Raw genomic sequence first — 18,099 nt, 5'->3', positions numbered from 1 at the left:
TATTTAGTTAGGTCTTTTTTAGGGTTAAATATATACTTATATATCTAATTAGGTTAGTTCTATTCTTTTTATTCTAGTCTAGTTAGTTCTTGTTGTTCTTATATTAGTTCTTATTATTTAGTTATTATTTTATTATAAGAAAAGGTTACTACTATATTAGTAATAAGAAGATTAGTAGTTTAATTTTACTATAAGGTACTATTAAAACTAAGTAGGATATTAATATATAAGGTAGTAGGATAACTAGTATATATATAACTAATCTAAATAACCTTGCCTAAAGGTCTTATTACTAGTGTACTCTAAGCACCTATAAACATAAAAGTAACTTACTAACCCTTATCTAAGAAGATAATAACGTTAATTAATAAACCTTAGTCTAATTAGGGCTATAGTTTGTTAATTAAACGTCTATTTTTAGTTAGTAGTTAAACTTAGTTAGTAATACTATTATTACTAAGTAGTATAGAACTATATACAAAAGGTCTTATTGTTTAGTTATATAGTTATAAGGTAGGCAGAGTGCTTAATTAGGCTAAAAAGGCCTAATTAGGTATATAAGATTAAAAGAATATCTAGGATCTATTATATTACTATAATAATAAAGTTATAGTTAAAGGTAGAGGTTAACTTATAGGTATTAAATTCTATGTTCTATTTATCTTGTTAGTCTTAATTAGTATTTAATGTCCTGATTAGGATAATTAAGGCTCTACTGCCTAGAAAAACACTTGCAAAAACTGCTTAAAGAAAAAAAAACCTGAAATCCTGCCCCGTTCTAATACCCCTGCTTACTTTCTAATCTAAGAACTATCCCTGTTTTACCTAGGAAGATAATTTCTACCTCCTCTATAATAATTTTATCTATCTTATAGAAGCTCTATAATAGCTAGGATAAGATATATAAATACTTAACCTCTTTAATATAAATAGTGTATATTATAAACTTAAATATAGGGCAAGATCTATTAACTATTACTATATTAAGAAGTAGAGGGCGTATATAATTAATAAGGTCTTATGTAGCTTTTGCGTTGTCTTTAGTAGGTGCCTAAGCATTAGAAAGAGAAGTATAAGCTAACTTTCTAGGTATAACACCTATTAATAAGGAGACTATATTAATCCTTATTAATACTATAGATCTATATAATCCTAGTAATACTATACTTATACTCTAAGACTATATTACTAAAGTTTAAGAGCTTATAAGGAGGCTTACCTTAACTAGGCTATATCTTAAGGTTAGTGGCCTAAACTTTTTTAACTATTTCCTTATAGCTCTTATAAAGGTTAGAAGTCTATAACACTGCTTTCTTAAGGTTAATTAGTAAAGTAAAGTTAACTACTTGTTTTCTTATAAGATATAGCTTAAGCTTATTAATTAGCTTATAGGTAAGTATTATAATAGTAATTATAGTAATAATAATAGTAATAACAGTAATAGAACTAAGTTATATCTACTAGGTTACTTATATTAGATTTAGGTTACTTACTATAACTACTTACAAGACACACTACTGTTTAAGTTTTATAAGCAAGTATTAGCTTATTAAAGTATATAGGCAAGGCTAGAGAGCCTAGGAGAGCCCTAGAACTTAAGTTATTAATAAGGTAATCTTTTTTTATAAACAGTTAAGAATATAATATAAAGGTAGTAAGTGTTATAAGATAGTAGGTAGTCCCTCTATAGAGCTAGTAACTATCTGCCTATTTAGCACTATAACTCTAGAGCTATAATACCTATAATATTACCTACTTTATAGTAAATCTAATAATACTAGATAATTACTAAGGTTAATAATTAATAAGTATAGCTACAACTACCTATAAATATTAAAATAGGAGCTTGTTAAAGGTCTAGTGTCTAAGTAAAGAAGTTAACGATAGGGTAACTTAGCTAGTTATAATAGGTAGGTCTAGTAGTATAATAGCATTTAAACTAGCCTAGTACAACTATTGTAGACCTAGATAAGGAGTTTTTTTTTTATTTATATAATTAGTAGGGATTAACTAAACCTAGCACAGTTGTAAATAGTTTTAACTAAGGGTAATAGGCTAAGTCTATAGCTAAATGCTAGCATCTGCAGGACTGATTTTCTAAACAAGGAAATCTAATAGCACGTAGATACTGTATGTCTTACCCCCCCCTCCCCCCCCCCCCCCCTTGTGAGACATCTTGATACATCACGAAGCAACTAGAAAAGCAGACTCCGGCAGCCGCGACGGGATGTTTTTGACGACGCATTTTCGAGTCTACCAAGCCCAACGCCATCGAGCAGGCCGCTGACAACTTCTGGTCCGCGGTTGGAAACACCGAGAGCGTTGCAGGTGGCAAGCCTGTGTTCATTACTGAGACAGGGTGGCCGCACAGTAAGTCAAACCTCACAGCCCTCGTGTCTCACGGAAGTCGTTCAAGGCCTCGGTGCTAATAAGCCTTTCAGTCGGCCCTCAGCAAGGCGCTGCCGTTGCTTCCGTCGACAACGCTCATCGGTACTGGTCTCAGGTTGGCTGCGCTCTCTTTGGACAGCGCAATGTCTGGTGGTACACCCTCGTTGATGCCAACACTGCTCAGACTGACATCTCTTTTGGTGTGACGCCGGTTGGCAGTAGGCAACCTGTTTTCGACTTGACCTGTTAATTAGATCCTGCAAGGACTGAAGACCGGAATGCCCAGAGGAACTGTGTGTGTTCAGCGTTGAGTACATAGATCAGACTGCTACCTAGACAAAGGTTTTAATGATAATCCTTCTTCAAATTTCATTCAAGCGCAAGAATATCGTGGAATGTCTTTGCTGGTGTGTTGAAGTGGCCAATGAGTCTTGCTTTCGGGATGCTTGGAGGGACAAGAACCTCAGTGTTATGTTAGATTCCGTGTGACTTTTCAGCAGTCGTGGAGGTCCATGCAGATCGCGCGTAGCAGAATCATTCCAGAGGGAGTAATTATACTGGCCCGCCTGAGTATGCTTCCAATTTGCCCATTCTACGTTTCTTGTCTTATTATGGTAGCCAACCCATATCTGAGATATTGGAGATATTTCAGCTTTGGAATAACCTCCGTCAAAGACGTCTGGGTCGTAATATGTAGGACTGGTACTCAATATTGAAGAGTTTTGATATCATCATTATCTCCGTATCCCTCCGAATTGACCCAATGTTACTTGCCACTTATGGAAGACAGTGAATTGAAGCTGGGTATTACTCGCTCATTTACAAAGTCACTGAGCATCTAGGGGCCTCCACGTTTATGAACCAAGATACTTGCAATTTCTAGGACTAAAATAAGGACAGTCTACATATATGCAGTACGGATAGACTCGTTTTTTCAACTGACACCAATACAGTCAATTGTGCAGTTAAATTAACTCTGAAATTAGCTTTGGTTACGCCGGCCTTCCCCCCTTGTCCGTCTACGCCTTCACTGATGGTACCTACCATCGTAAAGCTCTGACAAATATCACTCACTTTGATAAGGCTGTTAAACTCATAGGGTTTGGCTTTCATAAGAGGATTAAACCGAGCTAATGCGTATCATTGCCATGGTTCCTGTTCGTATCTTTAGCATACTTGAGCTCTGTTAGAGCGAAACGTAAATCAACGCCACAGCCGATTCCGCCGTCAAGCACATCACGAGAAAGATATCCTAGTGTAGTACATAGAAAGATAATACACTAGCAGATTACGTGAGGACGAGGTCACTAGCAACTTATTTTCTTCCGTGATAGGGAGCTCATGCGTAACCAAAGCGTTTTGTTCTCGAAGCGAACAGTGGAGATTTGCCTAGCGACTGCCCACGAATCAACAGCAATGTATAGCTTATGTAGATTCTTCTATCGTTCGTGCAATAAATTATTTAATTCGATCTGAGTCATTCTACAGAGTATATCTCTCAACTCCTTTTCAGACAGCTCGTCACTCATGAACTAGTTCAAGCGGTAGAGATAATCTGCGACGCATTGATGCTGACAGAACCATTTCTGAGGGTAGGCTCTCCCACCACGACGACATTGTTCAACCAGTAGTACTTCTCGCTTCCGGTCTCCGGCGTGATACGTGTCACGGGATGTGGGCCGTTCTGTACGCCGGGCCCATCAGCGTGTGCCAGGATATTGGCACCGTCGTCTGTCTGGAACTGGTAGTATGCGTTTGCAAAGAAGGTCCCTTTGCCGTCAACGAGACCCAAGTCAGCCCCCACATTAAGAACCTTGCCTGAAGTGCTGTATTAGTTTTGGGTCTCCGCGAATCTGCAAAGTCGGATGCATTGAATACATATCAGACAGCTTTTGTCCAAAGAACTCCCCACCCGTGATGGGGATAGACAGTCGAGTTCCTTTGGGACCAGGACCGAACGAGAGAGCATCTCCAAGGGTAAGATTCAGTTGGTAAAGAAGTTCTAGCTTAGGTGCGCCAGGGGACACAGGGCTAGCAGTCACTTGGTCAATCAAAGAGAGCAGAAGGCCAACAGAGGCAGAGGTAAAGAATTGCGAGAACAGCATTTTGATGAATATGTTTGAGAGTGTACGTGGCGGTTTCTAGTAAGGGACCAAGAGTACTGAGTTGAGCTGGGATGAGATGGAAGTGATGACACCCTGTGCATCTGTGATCCTCCTTATGTACTTTTTTACAATATATTGTCGATGAGATAGGCGCCTTCATATTTCTTACTGTCATGAATGAGGCACATTTGCTAGACTCTGACGCTGCGCTCTAAGCAACGGGCAAAATTTAGTCCAGCTGAGTGCTTGGCAATCAGCTTGCAGGCTCGAATGATTGCTACAGTGCCAACTATCACGATGCCATCCCGATAGTCTGTCGTCGGCTCGCCTTGTTGAAGGGATCGGTTCCAAATGCTAATTCAAAGTGTCCAACAGCATTACTCGCCGACATCTGAATGGGATCCGAGAGGCTGTGAAGGCGACGGGGAGGAAGGAAACGATGAGGCCAAGCGCGCGGGTTCCCCCGCGATTGCGGAGGATCGGGTCATGTCGCGAGTTAGAGCACACAACAGGGCATATGAGGATTTAGGTCTAAAAGGCTTATTTCTATGTAAGTGTAAGTAACGAAAGTGAGGTCCTATATTTAGGGAAGTGAATGTGAAACACCACGTGCCACAGCACCTGACAGGGCTGTTACAGAAGGTGGAAATGCATGAGGCTATCGTGACAGATCAGGAGGATGGCCGCGCGGGATGACGTGAGATTTCAATTTGACGAGCTGTGGCGGATACTAGGCAATATCCTTCCCAGAGACTGATGCGATTCTATGTTCCAAAAAAGGCATCTGATTACGACTTGGGATACAGAAGGTGAAATCGGCCGGTCTCTTCCTTTTCCTGCGTCAACTGCCTATATCCCTGTCGTGTAGTAGTCAGAAGACCGAAAATGGGCACCGTGTAGTTTCCACGTGCGTAGTATTTCCGCATTATTGGTCTAAATTCGTGAACCCTGCATCCTTGGCTCATACAAGCCGCCTCCACAACAACTCACCAACTAAGCAGCTCACATCCTTGAACCGCAATGCGTAGCTCACTACGAACCGCTTTCATCCAATGTCGAGGTGGAATTCTGTCACAGTTGATCCCCGTACGACCCCGCCACCTCATGCCCTTCTTTAGCCCCTTTTCCATGCCAAGCTGTAGTTTGACGTCGGCCACGGCGGTGTGCTCGCCACAATTTTCATACAAAATGCGTAGCGCTTTTCTTGTATCATGGTGTTCTCTCCTGCACACCAACTTTCACGTCCATTGAAAGAACATTTCCAAAGCAATCACTATGGATTTGAAGAGTCTATTGATTTGCATCGCGGCATTGTCGGCTGTAGGGGACGCTGCGACTGCGGGCTCTCGGGATTTCGACTACAGCGCACTTAGTTTGAGAGAAGTAGGTGCCCGCAACACAAAGGTAAGCGGCTCAGCCAACCCTTTTTGCGCTCATGTTGTACTGACAAAAACTGCAGGATTGGAGGATATGGCTCGAAAAGGACGGAGATCCCATTTCCTTTTGGCATGACGTACCTGTTTGGCCCGACGAGAGCAACAAGCAAGTTGTGAATTTGGTCGTTGAAGTACCTCGCTGGCAAGATGGCAAAATTGAGCTGAAGAGAGATGAGCCGTTGAGTAAGTCTGCAGTCGATTGAAATAAGTTACTGGGTCTAAGCTCATTGGATTCTACTTAGATCCCGTGGCTCACGACTCGTTGAACGATGCTCCCAGATTTGTCGAAAGTGTTTGGCCCCATAAGTCGTACCCATTCATCTATGGATCAATCCCGCAAACCTGGGAGAGTCCCAATTACAAGCATGGCTTTACCGGTTTGATCGGAGACAATGACCCGGTGGATCTGTTTGATATCGGCCAAGAGTAAGAGAAGACATGCAAGGTCTGGACCTTATGACTCAACTGACACAACACCCAGTCGTGGCTATGTTGGCCAAGTCAAGCAGGTTAAGATTCTCGGTGGTCTTGCGCTGGCTGATGTAAGTTTCAATCATTTCAAATTGGTGCGATTCTTGCTGAAACAGATCGTAACTAGGGCGACGAGACGGACTGGAAACTCATCGCTATTGATACGAGTGATCCTCTCGCACCACTTATCAGCTGTAGGTGTACATTACTCTAGTTTGGAACCAGAAAGCACTGACTCGCCCTAAGCGTACGAAGACGTCGAGAAATACCGTCCCGGAACTATCAAGGCCTTCCGTGATTGGTGGACCGTGAGTTCTGTTCAGCGACGTCCTTACCTCGACCCACTACTAACCAGTATGCAGCATTACAAAGTAGCCCGGGGAGATGCCGTAATCGACATCGTCGGTGACTGGTACCAGAACGTAACCTATGTCAAAGGCGTCATTGAAGAAAGCCATAAGACATGGGCTGAGCTTATTGGAGGCCAAGTTGACTCGAATGAAATCAACTACAATCAAACTTCACGTCCAGACGTCAAGAAGAGTTTCATTGACAAGAGAATCACTACAGAGAGTTTCGGTATTCCTGCCCAGAGCAGGATCGAACCTCCGGCACCGAGGCCAAAGAAGTACGACAACTGGTATTACCTGAATACCAAGTCCAGTCTCAGCTTGTTGCCGGAGACTCAGCATGTATTTCTCAAACAGACTTGATGTCTTCTTGTCAAAGAAAGTTTACATCTGGAATGGAAAAAATGTGATGAGATTCTGTTTGATATCAGACGAAGCCTGAATGAATAGCCTACAAATTATCCTATTTCTCGACATGCTCTTCATTGCATCATGGCAGTACTCTGTGTCGCGCGAATATTGGAGTGATGAGAGTACAGATGTTAAATATAATAGAACACTGTTGAGCAACGGTCATCCTCAGACTTATTTCCGCCCATTTGCTCTGCAACGATTTTCCATCACTCCCTTCTTTTCCCTCTTCAAACGTGGAGACCCTGCCCCCATGCCCCACAAATTCCCGCTGCCCTACCCGCAAGTTTAATTCTGACTTTTCCCGGATCTGACTGAGAGTTCCTAATCTGTCCCATTCCTCATCGTCACCTTTGGCACTCAACCACTCTCCGGCCGATGATAGTTGACAGGTCGTTGTGACCTTCTTGGCACATTAATCATCGTTGGCGTCAACAACTGTGAGGGTTGGTCATTGTGCGTATAAGGGATTTGAAGCTAACGGGTTCCTTCTAGGCCGATACTGGTAGCCCCTTCACAACGAAGTCGTTCTGACTCGCTGCCGATAAGGTTCAGCTGGACATGCAGGTCGACAACTCGCAAGTGACACCAAATCAATTCAGTACTAGTATGACGGCATGGACCTCCCCGTCAGTCAGTTAGAAGACGCCCAGATGCAAATCGAGCACAGTCACACCCCTCTCAGCGCCTTCATTAGCCAAGGTTCACCCGTCTTACATGATGACCCAGCTACACCCCAGACAAAGACCCCGAATCCAACCAGCCCGAACAGAGAATTACCTGCTCCGGCTACTCCAGTTCAGTCTTATGGGCAAGCAAGAGCCAAGAAAGTGCAACAAAACGCTCGCGAAGCGAGATGGATTGCTCGCAACAGCGCCAACGAACCCCCAAGTCCGGCAACTCTCAATTCGTTGCACATGACCCGAGGCGGCATTGAAAAAAAGACGTCCAAGAAGTGGAAAAGCAGGGCCACAGAATCAAAGCTCTCCATAGAGTTGGACCGCCTTCTTGTTGGCAACGATGCATCCGCTACCTCGATACAGCAATCCCACGCTATATACCGCATCCAGCACCCCCTTCGAGCAGTGCTTCATAGCCTTCCGGGTTTCACCTACGATAACGAGCTGGACAACGTCACGTTTAGGAAGCACAAACGTGTTCTGTTTGGGATCGAAGGCCTCATTGAGGAAGGTGGAAGAGACGCTGCCAAGGAATGGCTCGAGGGCTTCCTTCTGCTTACGTTCGAGACAATGACTAAGATCTTGAAGAGCTTTCCAATATGCAAGGAGCTAGACGATGTACCCAATGGATTTTTGATTTTAGCCAGGGACGTGGAGATGGCCGTCTGTAAACTGCCCTGCCAGTCTGTCATGAGACCCCGACGAGCCATGGAGAGGCGTCTATGCCAGAGTTATGACTTAAGGAGGCTAGTAGAGTGGACTTTGGCAGCACGTCGACGTTTCCTGGAGTCAAAACCTAGAATTATGCCCGGGTTCGGTAAATTTGGGCAGGTCGTAGCGGAGAAGGGAACTGCTTTGGAAGAGCAATTGTGGGCTGTCGTCGATGCCCGAAGGACTGATACAGTGAACTCGAACTATTTTCATTAGGGTATAAAGGGAATTTACATATTAGAAGATGGTAGGCTGTGGCTGTATCGTATAGACAAGCGCAAAAGACTCAAGTCTAAAAGTAGTCCATGTTGTCTTCATCAATATTGAAGGATAGAAACTTGGTTTGATCTCCATGACTGCGGCTCAGGGCTGAAGTGTACGAATCATTGATCCACATGTCTTGGTGAAGCCATTTAAGCCACACACTGAGGAGGGCATAGATTTGGAGCAACCCAATACCCCTTCATATGCTTCAAAATTTCCAGGTGAGCGCTAATCTTCAACCCGCCAAAGTCTCACTAGAATGTCTTACTCATACGGTGGGTATAGTAGGCATATGCTGTGTTGTTGTTATACCTATAGGTTGTGATTTAAATTATTCTATCTCCTCATTCCATCTGGTTCAATTAGTCCTTGATCGAAAAGGCTTCTCGTGCTGTTCTGCTACTCCTTGCGAGACGGTCTCCAAATTTGATAAAAACGAAAGGAATTACGCCCATTGCTAAGGCGACGAAGCCCAGGACAGAAGGTGCCCAATGGACTCCCAAACTGGCGTACATACTGTTGGCCGCAAGTGGCAGTAGGATAGCACCAATCGAACGCGTCATACTGGCGGCCGCATGCGCCGATGCAGAGTACTGACGGAAGACATCTGTCAGATAGTTTATCATACCCATGAAGAGCAGGTTGAATCCCCATCCAAAGAAGACTCCGCTGAGCATGGGCACGACAGGAGACGTTGAGGGCCATACGGTCCATCCGAGCCAGAACATAGCTATTACCATTCTAGCAGGAACAAAGTCAGCAACAGCTCTAGTAAACATCTCAGGCGTGGGGAGAATGAAGCTTACAAGGGAGCAGCCACGCATGCCAAAGGTAACCTGCGGTTGATTGGGTCTTGAGCCCACTTGGCCCCAGCCTTCTTTTCGCGATCGTGATACCAGGTCCAAGTCCAAAAGGTGGCAAGAGCCAATAAGATCCCGACAACCACTGACAACGTAATGTTAGCACCAAACATAACTTCATCGGTCCAGCGCCGACATCTTACCTGGCAGAAATGCAAGCCCGGCCATACCCGGCGATAGACCATAAAAGCCCTGAAATATGACTGGGTATGCTTGGAACAACAGGTAAAACACGGCATAAACAAGTGTGAGGTAGGCGGAAGTGAACAGTAGAATGGGTTCGGTAAAAAGAAGCTTCATGGGGCGAAGAAAGATTTTTCGGACTTCGAAGGGCTTCGGCTCAAGCTGCTGCTGCTGCTGCTGCTGCTGATTTTCCCCTAAACTGCCGTTCTTTTTGCTCTGCCTCTTGGCAGCTTTGTTGTGAAGGACAGGGGCGTACGTCTCGGGCAGTGTAAGGACAAGAGGCAACCCAGAGGCAGCCAAGATTCCGGCAATCCAAAACGGCCAGCGCCACGAAACCTGAGACGAGAAACCCGAAACAAGTGGTCCTATGAGTGGGCCAACCGTTGTGATAGTCATGTATACCGCTATCGCGTTTCCCCTGACAGCTGGGTTGTCGAGAATGTCGGCATAGAGCCCACCGATCACAGTCGTGGGCGCAGCCGCATTGATGCCAGAAAGGAGGCGGAATACGAGCAGCGACGGGTAGTTTGGGGCTCCCGCACAGGCGAGCATAAAGATCAAATATCCCAGATACGTCCCAATGAGCACTGGGCGTCTCCCAATGTACTCGCTGAGGGGCCCGAACAGCAAGGGACCAAGAACGTATCCGCACATGAAGAGCGAGTTGAGGAGAACAAGATGGATATGGTTGGATACGCCGAAGTTCTCGCTGATGGCATCAAGGGCACCTGAAGGCATCGATGAACCGAGATTGCCATTGAAAGTACAAGTAAACCCGGCGACAATAATGTGTAGTTTGCGCATCTAGCATAGCGTTTGAGGTTAGCATTAAGTCGTGGAAAACATTCCGAACAAGTCTCCCGGATATAGAGGAAACATACTGGTGATAGCTTGGTGGCATCTACCAAAACATTTTCCTTCTCAGAATAGGATGAATCGTCCGAAGTGTTACCATTCTTCTCTATGTCTGTCATTGTTTCGTTTTTGATAGGAACGTTATTGTCGCTTGGAACCACGTCTGAATGCTGATCCATTGTTTCCATTGGATATTTCGTTGAAGGGTTATTGCTTTGGGATATGCCGTGCTTGAGAACTGATAGCAAAAGTTGTCCTTCAATAGCGGGCTCCTCTATATATATGTCTTTGTATATATGTCGGTTATTATTCTATTTCTCTTTCTTCTTTTTCTTTTTTTCTTCAAGATCACATGTCTACACCGCATGTCAAAAATCTCTAGATTCTCGAATGATTTACGCATCTGGTTCCATATTAGTCTACACTCGAAGTGTAGTCACTACTTTCTGGCATTGTTCTCTCGCTACTATTGGTTGAATTGACCGAAGGCGCCGCACACTGATACCGCAGCTCGGGAATGTTTGCAGTTTCCGGGAAAGATTGTATTTATGTAAGCTTGTAGTTTTTGGCAAGCTGGCTTTGATTGGCCATAATTGCCGACATCGCTTGCGATAACTCCCCCTAACTTCCGAGCTTTCGTAGTCCATCCTGACTTCCGGCTTACACCACACTCTTTGCATCTCCCCATCAGCCACAGAGTCCTATCGAAATCGCACGATAGACAAGGGCTTTGCTGGCATTGGCGGTTAAGTTCTCTTCGGGAATTGAAGTCCGAAATCGCAACTTGTAATCAGACCGTAGCTATGTCAGCTGCAGGGCGCAACAGAGCGTCATCGGCGTCCTCAGCGTCATTGACGCCGCGCCTTGCGCCGAAGAAAGGGAGAACCAGTATGGCGCCCCCCCCAACATGTGGCTTTGCGCGCCATGTTCCCTCATTTAACCTTGTGATTCTTTTCTGACCGACTATCTCTCCTATCGTAATTCTCAGACGGAAGAGCTTGTGTCAGCTGTCATCACCGGAAAGTTCGTTGTGACGTTTTGATAAAGGGCACACCATGTTCAAAGTGCGAGGCAAACGGCATCTCCGATTGTCGGCTCTTTGAGAAGAAGAAAACCAGGTCTTCTTCAGCGAGGACCTCCAATAGCCCCAATGTCCCGCTGCAACCTCGAATGACAAACGGCGCTCGGTCTACGACGACGACATCTACTGCTTCCGACGCGGCCAGCCCCTGGATAAATGTCGCTGGGGACTCGGGCCGTGTGCCAACATCAACAGCCGACTCCGTAGCGCAGTCTCACTACGCCATCGAACTCGCAACGCGTAATCTGGCTGATTTCCTCGATCAAGAAGAGACAGAATCTCAAGAGATACTTCCCAGTGGCCGTCTGTATTTCATCGGTACCGAGTTCTCCAACCTTAACTATCTAGTCCGTCAGCGGACTCATCGACCCGGTCAAAATGTGCTGCATTTTGGAAGCCATCCTCTTGCCCCGAGAATGTCTTCAGTGCCCCCTGAGGCGCTAGATCTACCTACCAAGGAGCTTGCGGACGACCTTGTTGAGGCGTATTTCGTTCACGTCAACCGAGGCATTCCCATTGTCAACGAAAGCCAGTTCATGAAGAAGTACAATAATGTCGATAGCGGCTCAGACACTTTACGATCCAGGCCGCTATCTCTGCTACTGCTGAACTCGATCCTGCTCGTCGGAGCGCATGTTCTCTCTACCCAGCGGGAGGATGTCAAGGCGCTGAAGCCTATTTTCTTTAAGCGTGCAAAGGCTCTGTTTGACTGTCGCTTCGAGCAACACCGCGAAACATATTTACAGGCAGCCCTTCTGCTGACTTGGCAGTGTGATGACCTTGAAGACGTTGTTTCAAACTCTTGGTACTGGGTGGGATGCGCTGTTCGGACGGCCTTTGGGATGGGCATGCACCGTGATGCAACACCGTCTTGTTTGAATATTATGGACAAGCTTCTGTGGACGAGGCTATGGTGGACTCTGTATCAGTTCGATGTGTTGGTTTCTACGTCCCATGGGCGACCGCAAGCCATGTAAGTCCTCTTCTAAGCCGTGATACTATATCACTCTATACAGATATACTAAATCCAAGGCCTGCAGTAATCTGGATGATTCCGATGTACCGATGATTGAAGAGCACCATTTAACGGATACGCCGGAAACTGAAACCACGTTCATTATTCAGCACACTCGCCTATGCATCATATTCTCCGAAGCGATGAGGAAGCGAGTCTCTTTGAGGTCTACAGCAGAGGACCGCGCCAAAGCAACGAGGGAGGCAGACACAGCCCTTGCTGAACTGGTGACTAGTCTGCCGGAGAGACTTCAACTCTCTCAGGGCGAGCCGGACATATGGCAGGCAATTTTCCATCTCACCTACAACAACTTCCTCATCCTGCTCCATAGACCGTCGCCTCGCCCAGTTCCGGACCAGTCTACAGCAGAAGCGGGCACCGACCTAAGCATCTGCTCGGATGCCGCAGCCACTGTTAGTTCTATCTTTGAGTCTCTACGTAAAAGGAACATGCTTTCCGGGCTATGGCTCCCCAGCATCCATGTGCTCTTCACGGCTCTGGTACATACGTCGACTCAGATGCACTCGAGCAACCCAATCGTGGCGGCAAAATCCAAGCGACACTCCGAATCCATGATTCAAACCTTGCATTCGCTGAAAAGCCAGTGGCTCTACGCACAGAGTCTCTTGAACCTATTCGAACCACGGCACTTGCGAGGACGCGGCCATTCCCAGACAAACCGCCTCAGTGATTTGGGTCACGATGTAAGCACTGGAACAGATGAAACCGCGCGACAAAACGGCAAACTCAGGGCCTCGATATCTCCGGACGTGTTCCGATACGGGAACGGTAACCCTTCTGGCTCATTATCAACGGCGGCTAGACGCCCGCTTAGCTCTGAGCCCACGTATTTGACCCACGCAACGCCCAATCAAGGGTTTTCGAGGAGCCAGGAAGCGCAGTATATGGGCACACTCGCAGGGGACGAGTCACAAGATGGCCAGTTCTACGGTGCTGGCTTTGTGGGAGACGAATTGAGCCTCGGTGACGTGGACAATATGGGCATGCTTCCACTTCCGTCAGCGTTGGAGTTCTTATTGGCGGGTGGCGGTAACAATTTTGATTTTTGCAGCTGAGAAACTTGGTCTATGACGAGAAGCAAACAGCCACGGCGCAGGGACTCAGAAGAATAATATAGAACTATCATGAGACATGGAACCTTATCCAGAGCAAAATGTGGATATTTTTAGGTCACATCGCAGCTTTATCTATTGAAGCCCATGCTTGTGACCTAGTTGACATTGAATTAAGCAATCGCAATGCCTAAATTGACCCAGAAAGATAAAACTCAGTTATAAAACGACAACAATACCAACCAATTGTCAACCTCTATCTCACTTATTAAAGCATTGTTCCTGATCTCGATCGGGCCTCAGATCTGATCAGCCTCCGGCACCCCATCTGGTAAGTTGCAATACATTAATAGAATGCTTTGTAAATCCAGAATCCGATTTTCGTGGAGAGCAATGTACATATCGTTACAATCCCAAGGCAATAACCTGGCTGACTGCGATTGAAGTCTTGAAATCAGATGGCATTTGGTAACGCCCCACCCTCGTCCGAGCTCTCGGTGAACCTTATCCCCACAATCCTCGGTGAGGCCAATCCACAAAAGAAACGACGTACCTATCTTCCCGGCGCGGAAAAACACAAACCTCCAGCTACTACCGCTGCCCTTCACTTTTCCATTATCCCAAACACTCCAGACCCGCGATCGCGACAACCCCACGACAGCTTTCGACCTTCCGAGACGAACACCCCTCCAGAACCGCAAACATGACGTCCACGATCGGTATCCCAATCAAGCTCCTCAACGAGGCCCAGGTACATTCAATTCCCCTTACCCATCCCATTGCTCGGCCGCCAAGTAGAAGCTAACACCCATGCGCGCGCAGGGCCATATCGTTACCCTCGAGATCACCTCTGGCCAAACCTACCGCGGCAAGCTCCTTGAAGGTACGATCCCCTTCCTCTTTCTTCCTTCGTCTTCCTCCCTCAAACCCTCTGATTGCCAGTTTATCACCTAAACACAACATCGCCCAAGCTAACAGCACCTGCCCACAGCCGAAGACAACATGAACGTCCAGCTCAAGGACATCACCGTCACCGCCCGCGACGGCCGCGTCTCCCACCTCGACCAGGTCTACATCCGCGGCTCCCACGTGCGCTTCTTCATCGTCCCGGACATGCTCCGCAACGCGCCCATGTTCCGCTCCCGCAACGTCCGCGGCCGCGGCGTCGGCATGGCCCGCGGTCGCGCCACAGTCAGCAGGGCCCGCGCCAGTGGCCGCGGCGGTCGCTAAGGCTTCCCCTCCCGTTCCCTCTTTGCCGGCTCGAACGCGAGATGCGCTTTGCGCGAGGACACACGCACACACGAGAAGCAGCTACACGAGAGAGACAAACCACACGACAGATATTCTATTTCAATTCATCGCGAACCAGACGGGGCAGGCAAGATCGCGCACGCGCGCGCATGTCATACGGACTCTTACCATCACGGAGAGAGAGAGAGAGAGAGAAGGGAGAGAGGAGGGAGAGGACAGAAAGCTGCGGCTTCTCTATTTGCGGGGAGGGAGGGGTGGGTTTCATGACCGGAGCTTCCAGCAAATAGCTCCTGGGAAAGATAAAAAAAAGTTCCTTGGCGTTCAAACGGGTTTCTAGAGAGTTCTGGGAAGTTTCCAAACAAAAAACACAAACAAACAAACGCGGTATGGACGAAAAGAGACCAGAAGGGAGGCAATGATAACCGAACCCGGGCGATTTCGCAGCAAAATGTGTCTCACAAAGTACAGCATGGCGGTCGCTAGGGTAAGGCCTCACTTTTCACACACACGATGCAGACCGAGCTCGGGTCAGGCGGGACTAGCTGACATCGATAGGCAAATGGGAAGCAAAAGAGACAAGAAACCGCAAATAGAATACAGACGCCTCTTCTCGGCGCCCCAATTTTTCCCTGCCCCCCCCCCCCCCCCTTTTAAGTGTGTTGTCTTGGTATCGAAAGTCGTGCGTGTATGAATGTCTATGGTGACATCCTCTTTTATACATTATACAGATTGATGGTACAACGTGACGTGACGTGTCGTGACGAGGGGAACCCAAGATCTTCTCCTTCGTTCCCCTGCTCTCATTTTTCTACTTCATGCGCTTCAGCGCGTCCTCGGCCTTCTCCACGAGCTCCCTGGCCTTGCGTAGTTCCTCGGCGCCCTCGACGGGGTTGCCCTCGCGCGACCTGTCCAGCGCATCGGCAACGCTCTGCTCGACGCCCCTGACAGCCTTGCGGCCCTCCTCGCGCACCTCGCCCTCCCAGTAGGCCCGCGCCGTCTCCCACTTGGTCTGCAGCCTGCGCAGGCTCCACATCACGCCCAGGGCCGCGACGGCGCCCGCCTCGTAGACCGACGAGGCGTACTGCGAAACGTACAAGAGGCCGGCCAGCGCGCTCGTCAGGGCCGAGGTGCTCGACGCTTGCAGCACGAGCTTCTGCGCGAGGGCCTGCAGGGCGGGAACCGTCTCCTCGTGAAGGTAGCGGCGCGTGAAGGAGATGTGCGTCGGCCACTTTGGCCTTTGCGTCACGGCCTTGGCGGCCGTGCTGGATTCCGGCAGCGACCTCTGCAGCTCGGATGTCGGCTGGGCGTACGCGGGCGGTTCCGCAGCGGCGGCAGCGCCAGATTCGGCGATGCGACCGGCGAGATAGATGAGCTCCCGCTCCGCGCCGGGGAGGAAGCGCTGGCTGAGCATGTCTGTCGTGAGCGCGCCGACATCGTCGACCCTCCAGAACAGCTTCCACCATCCCAGTTTGCGCCATCTTGTGCCCGCGAAGGCGAGGTCGAGCTGTTGCTGGAGTTCCTCGTGCGCAAACTGCGACCATTGCGCCAGCCTCTCGTTCATAACGGCCAGGCCGGACGACGAGGCCTCGGTCGACAGACGTCCGGACAGCAAGCGCGTCTCCTCGGCCTCAATCTCGGCCAGGGTGTTGCGCAGCATGGACGCGATGAGCAGACGCACTGCCGGCTTGGTGACCTGGCCCTCGTCGCTCTGCACGCCGGACTTGAGCCATTGGATAACAGCCGGCACGTTGCTCTTGTACCAGGAGCGCTCGTACTCCATTGCGTTACCTATGTTCTGACGGATGAGATCGAGCCCCTTGGTGCCGACCGAAACATCAATCGGCTGGAACGTGACGTGCGCATCCTTCTCCACAGGGTACCCTGGCAGGTCGACAGCGGCGAGCACCGTATCGCGATACTCGGCCAGCGGTAGCGACGCCACCGATGCAGCGCCCATAACCCCTTCGGAGACCACCAAAGCCTTGTGCACCGGTGTCGTAATGGGCGTGTACCGCCCCGTGTTGGAGGGGATATCCACCGTGGGTACCAGGACGGACTCCTCCATGTCCTGCGATTGCGCCGTCTCACCCAGGGCCGCGACGAAGGGGTTCACCTCCATCAGCAGAAGCTCGATGCCGTGCCCATTGAGTGTGGGGGACGACACGTCCAGCTCGTGCAGCAGGTTGGTCTTGGAGATGGTGACGGTCGGCGCGGACTCCTCGCGCGGTTGGCCGCCGTGCTCGCTACTGATGCGCACGACGAGAGGGTGCGCGGTGTCGTGATGGGCCAGCTCCCCCTCCCACCCGGCCTCGTCGCCTAGTGGATCAGCGAGGATGAGGCGCAGCAGGTCCTTGGCCGCCCTACCCGGCTCCGCGGCGTTGGCGAGGGCAAGGACGGCGACGCGGACGGCTTCCTGGCCGGGGTCCTGACGCAGGTTTTGGAGCGCGAGCTGAAGGCGGGAGAGGTTGACGTGGTTCACGGCGTGCTTCTGCAGCTCCAGCAGTGTGTCGATGAGCTCGGCGCGGGGGTTCGCGGGCGGCGCGGCCATGGATGGCGCGGCGTCAGTGGACTGAAAGTGGCGTTGTCTCCATGTTTTTCTATTGGCGGCGTGAGCGCGTCTGACGGTGGTTCTTGAGGGAGCCGGAGGTGTGGATAACGAGCAAAACAAGCAGAAGGCGGCGCGCGAGGAAGATTTGGTCTGTTGCTTTGCCAGGGACAGCGACGACGACGATGCCGCACGGCCGGCCATTGGCCTCAGTGGAAGTCGCGGAGGCATTGTGTAGGAGGCAAGGGAGTGTTGGCCGTTTGGCGGGAAAGGGGTTTGCGTCCCCTTGTTCGGCTCTCGACGGAGGAAGAAAAGTAGAGACGGAAAGATTTAAGAAAAAAAAAAAAAGTACGTGATGTTGACCCGGTATGGTCGATGGCGGGTGAGGTCGGCAGATGGACAGAGCTCCCAAAAATGCTG

The 18,099-nt window shown here is 48.8% G+C and overlaps 7 protein-coding genes across 7 annotated transcripts; 4 read left to right on the top strand and 3 right to left on the bottom strand.

Moving 5' to 3' along the window:
- Window positions 1–3,925: 3,925 nt before the first annotated feature.
- On the bottom strand, window positions 3,926–4,493 carry LY79DRAFT_584096 (uncharacterized protein; the record flags this gene model as incomplete). Its single annotated transcript, XM_060560374.1, has 2 exons — window positions 3,926–4,214; window positions 4,267–4,493. 2 exons carry the CDS (start codon window positions 4,491–4,493, stop codon window positions 3,926–3,928), a joined length of 516 nt encoding a protein of 171 aa, XP_060408532.1.
- A 1,160-nt stretch (window positions 4,494–5,653) lies between these two features.
- LY79DRAFT_569869 (inorganic pyrophosphatase) lies at window positions 5,654–7,217 on the top strand. The gene is made up of 7 exons (XM_060559100.1): window positions 5,654–5,897; window positions 5,953–6,112; window positions 6,172–6,355; window positions 6,411–6,471; window positions 6,528–6,594; window positions 6,647–6,708; window positions 6,763–7,217. Exons 1-7 carry the CDS (start codon window positions 5,769–5,771, stop codon window positions 7,111–7,113), a joined length of 1,014 nt encoding a protein of 337 aa, XP_060408531.1. The 5' UTR covers window positions 5,654–5,768; the 3' UTR covers window positions 7,114–7,217.
- Window positions 7,218–7,786: 569 nt separating this feature from the next.
- LY79DRAFT_569868 (uncharacterized protein) lies at window positions 7,787–8,812 on the top strand. Its single transcript, XM_060559099.1, has one exon. It carries the CDS (start codon window positions 7,815–7,817, stop codon window positions 8,766–8,768), a length of 954 nt encoding a protein of 317 aa, XP_060408530.1. The 5' UTR covers window positions 7,787–7,814; the 3' UTR covers window positions 8,769–8,812.
- A 366-nt stretch (window positions 8,813–9,178) lies between these two features.
- On the bottom strand, window positions 9,179–10,663 carry LY79DRAFT_526965 (major facilitator superfamily transporter; the record flags this gene model as incomplete). Its single annotated transcript, XM_060555885.1, has 3 exons — window positions 9,179–9,557; window positions 9,623–9,761; window positions 9,820–10,663. The coding sequence occupies 3 exons, from the start codon at window positions 10,661–10,663 to the stop codon at window positions 9,179–9,181; spliced, it is 1,362 nt and encodes a 453-aa protein (XP_060408529.1).
- Window positions 10,664–11,394: 731 nt separating this feature from the next.
- LY79DRAFT_569865 (fungal-specific transcription factor domain-containing protein) lies at window positions 11,395–13,987 on the top strand. The gene is made up of 3 exons (XM_060559098.1): window positions 11,395–11,602; window positions 11,703–12,768; window positions 12,836–13,987. The coding sequence occupies exons 1-3, from the start codon at window positions 11,518–11,520 to the stop codon at window positions 13,884–13,886; spliced, it is 2,202 nt and encodes a 733-aa protein (XP_060408528.1). The 5' UTR covers window positions 11,395–11,517; the 3' UTR covers window positions 13,887–13,987.
- A 599-nt stretch (window positions 13,988–14,586) lies between these two features.
- Window positions 14,587–15,107, top strand: LY79DRAFT_500245 (LSM domain-containing protein; the record flags this gene model as incomplete). The annotated part of the gene is made up of 3 exons (XM_060553356.1): window positions 14,587–14,634; window positions 14,706–14,766; window positions 14,875–15,107. Coding segments are annotated over 3 exons (342 nt in total), but the record flags the coding sequence as incomplete, so codon positions are not given.
- A 668-nt stretch (window positions 15,108–15,775) lies between these two features.
- On the bottom strand, window positions 15,776–18,067 carry LY79DRAFT_569859 (uncharacterized protein). Its single transcript, XM_060559097.1, has one exon. It carries the CDS (start codon window positions 17,908–17,910, stop codon window positions 15,943–15,945), a length of 1,968 nt encoding a protein of 655 aa, XP_060408526.1. The 5' UTR covers window positions 17,911–18,067; the 3' UTR covers window positions 15,776–15,942.
- Between the last annotated feature and the right edge of the window lie 32 nt (window positions 18,068–18,099).

The sequence above is a fragment of the Colletotrichum navitas genome (genome assembly GCF_030913465.1).
Source record: "Colletotrichum navitas strain CBS 125086 chromosome Unknown LY79scaffold_105, whole genome shotgun sequence".
Classification (NCBI taxonomy): domain Eukaryota; kingdom Fungi; phylum Ascomycota; class Sordariomycetes; order Glomerellales; family Glomerellaceae; genus Colletotrichum; species Colletotrichum navitas.
The sequence above is the reverse complement of the archived record's forward strand: the minus strand, read 5'-3'. Positions and strand labels throughout refer to the sequence as shown.

Bases quoted from the DNA above. Each gene is read 5' to 3' on its own strand.
- LY79DRAFT_569859 (XM_060559097.1), bottom strand. From the start codon at position 17,910: ATGCCTCCGCGACTTCCACTGAGGCCAATGGCCGGCCGTGCGGCATCG.
- LY79DRAFT_569865 (XM_060559098.1), top strand. From the start codon at position 11,518: ATGTCAGCTGCAGGGCGCAACAGAGCGTCATCGGCGTCCTCAGCGTCA. The intron at 11,603-11,702 runs GTATGGCGCCCC...CGTAATTCTCAG, and splicing joins GCCGAAGAAAGGGAGAACCA to ACGGAAGAGCTTGTGTCAGC. The intron at 12,769-12,835 runs GTAAGTCCTCTT...CAAGGCCTGCAG, and splicing joins CATGGGCGACCGCAAGCCAT to TAATCTGGATGATTCCGATG.
- LY79DRAFT_569868 (XM_060559099.1), top strand. From the start codon at position 7,815: ATGCAAATCGAGCACAGTCACACCCCTCTCAGCGCCTTCATTAGCCAA.
- LY79DRAFT_569869 (XM_060559100.1), top strand. From the start codon at position 5,769: ATGGATTTGAAGAGTCTATTGATTTGCATCGCGGCATTGTCGGCTGTA. The intron at 6,113-6,171 runs GTAAGTCTGCAG...GATTCTACTTAG, and splicing joins GAAGAGAGATGAGCCGTTGA to ATCCCGTGGCTCACGACTCG. The intron at 6,709-6,762 runs GTGAGTTCTGTT...ACCAGTATGCAG, and splicing joins CCTTCCGTGATTGGTGGACC to CATTACAAAGTAGCCCGGGG.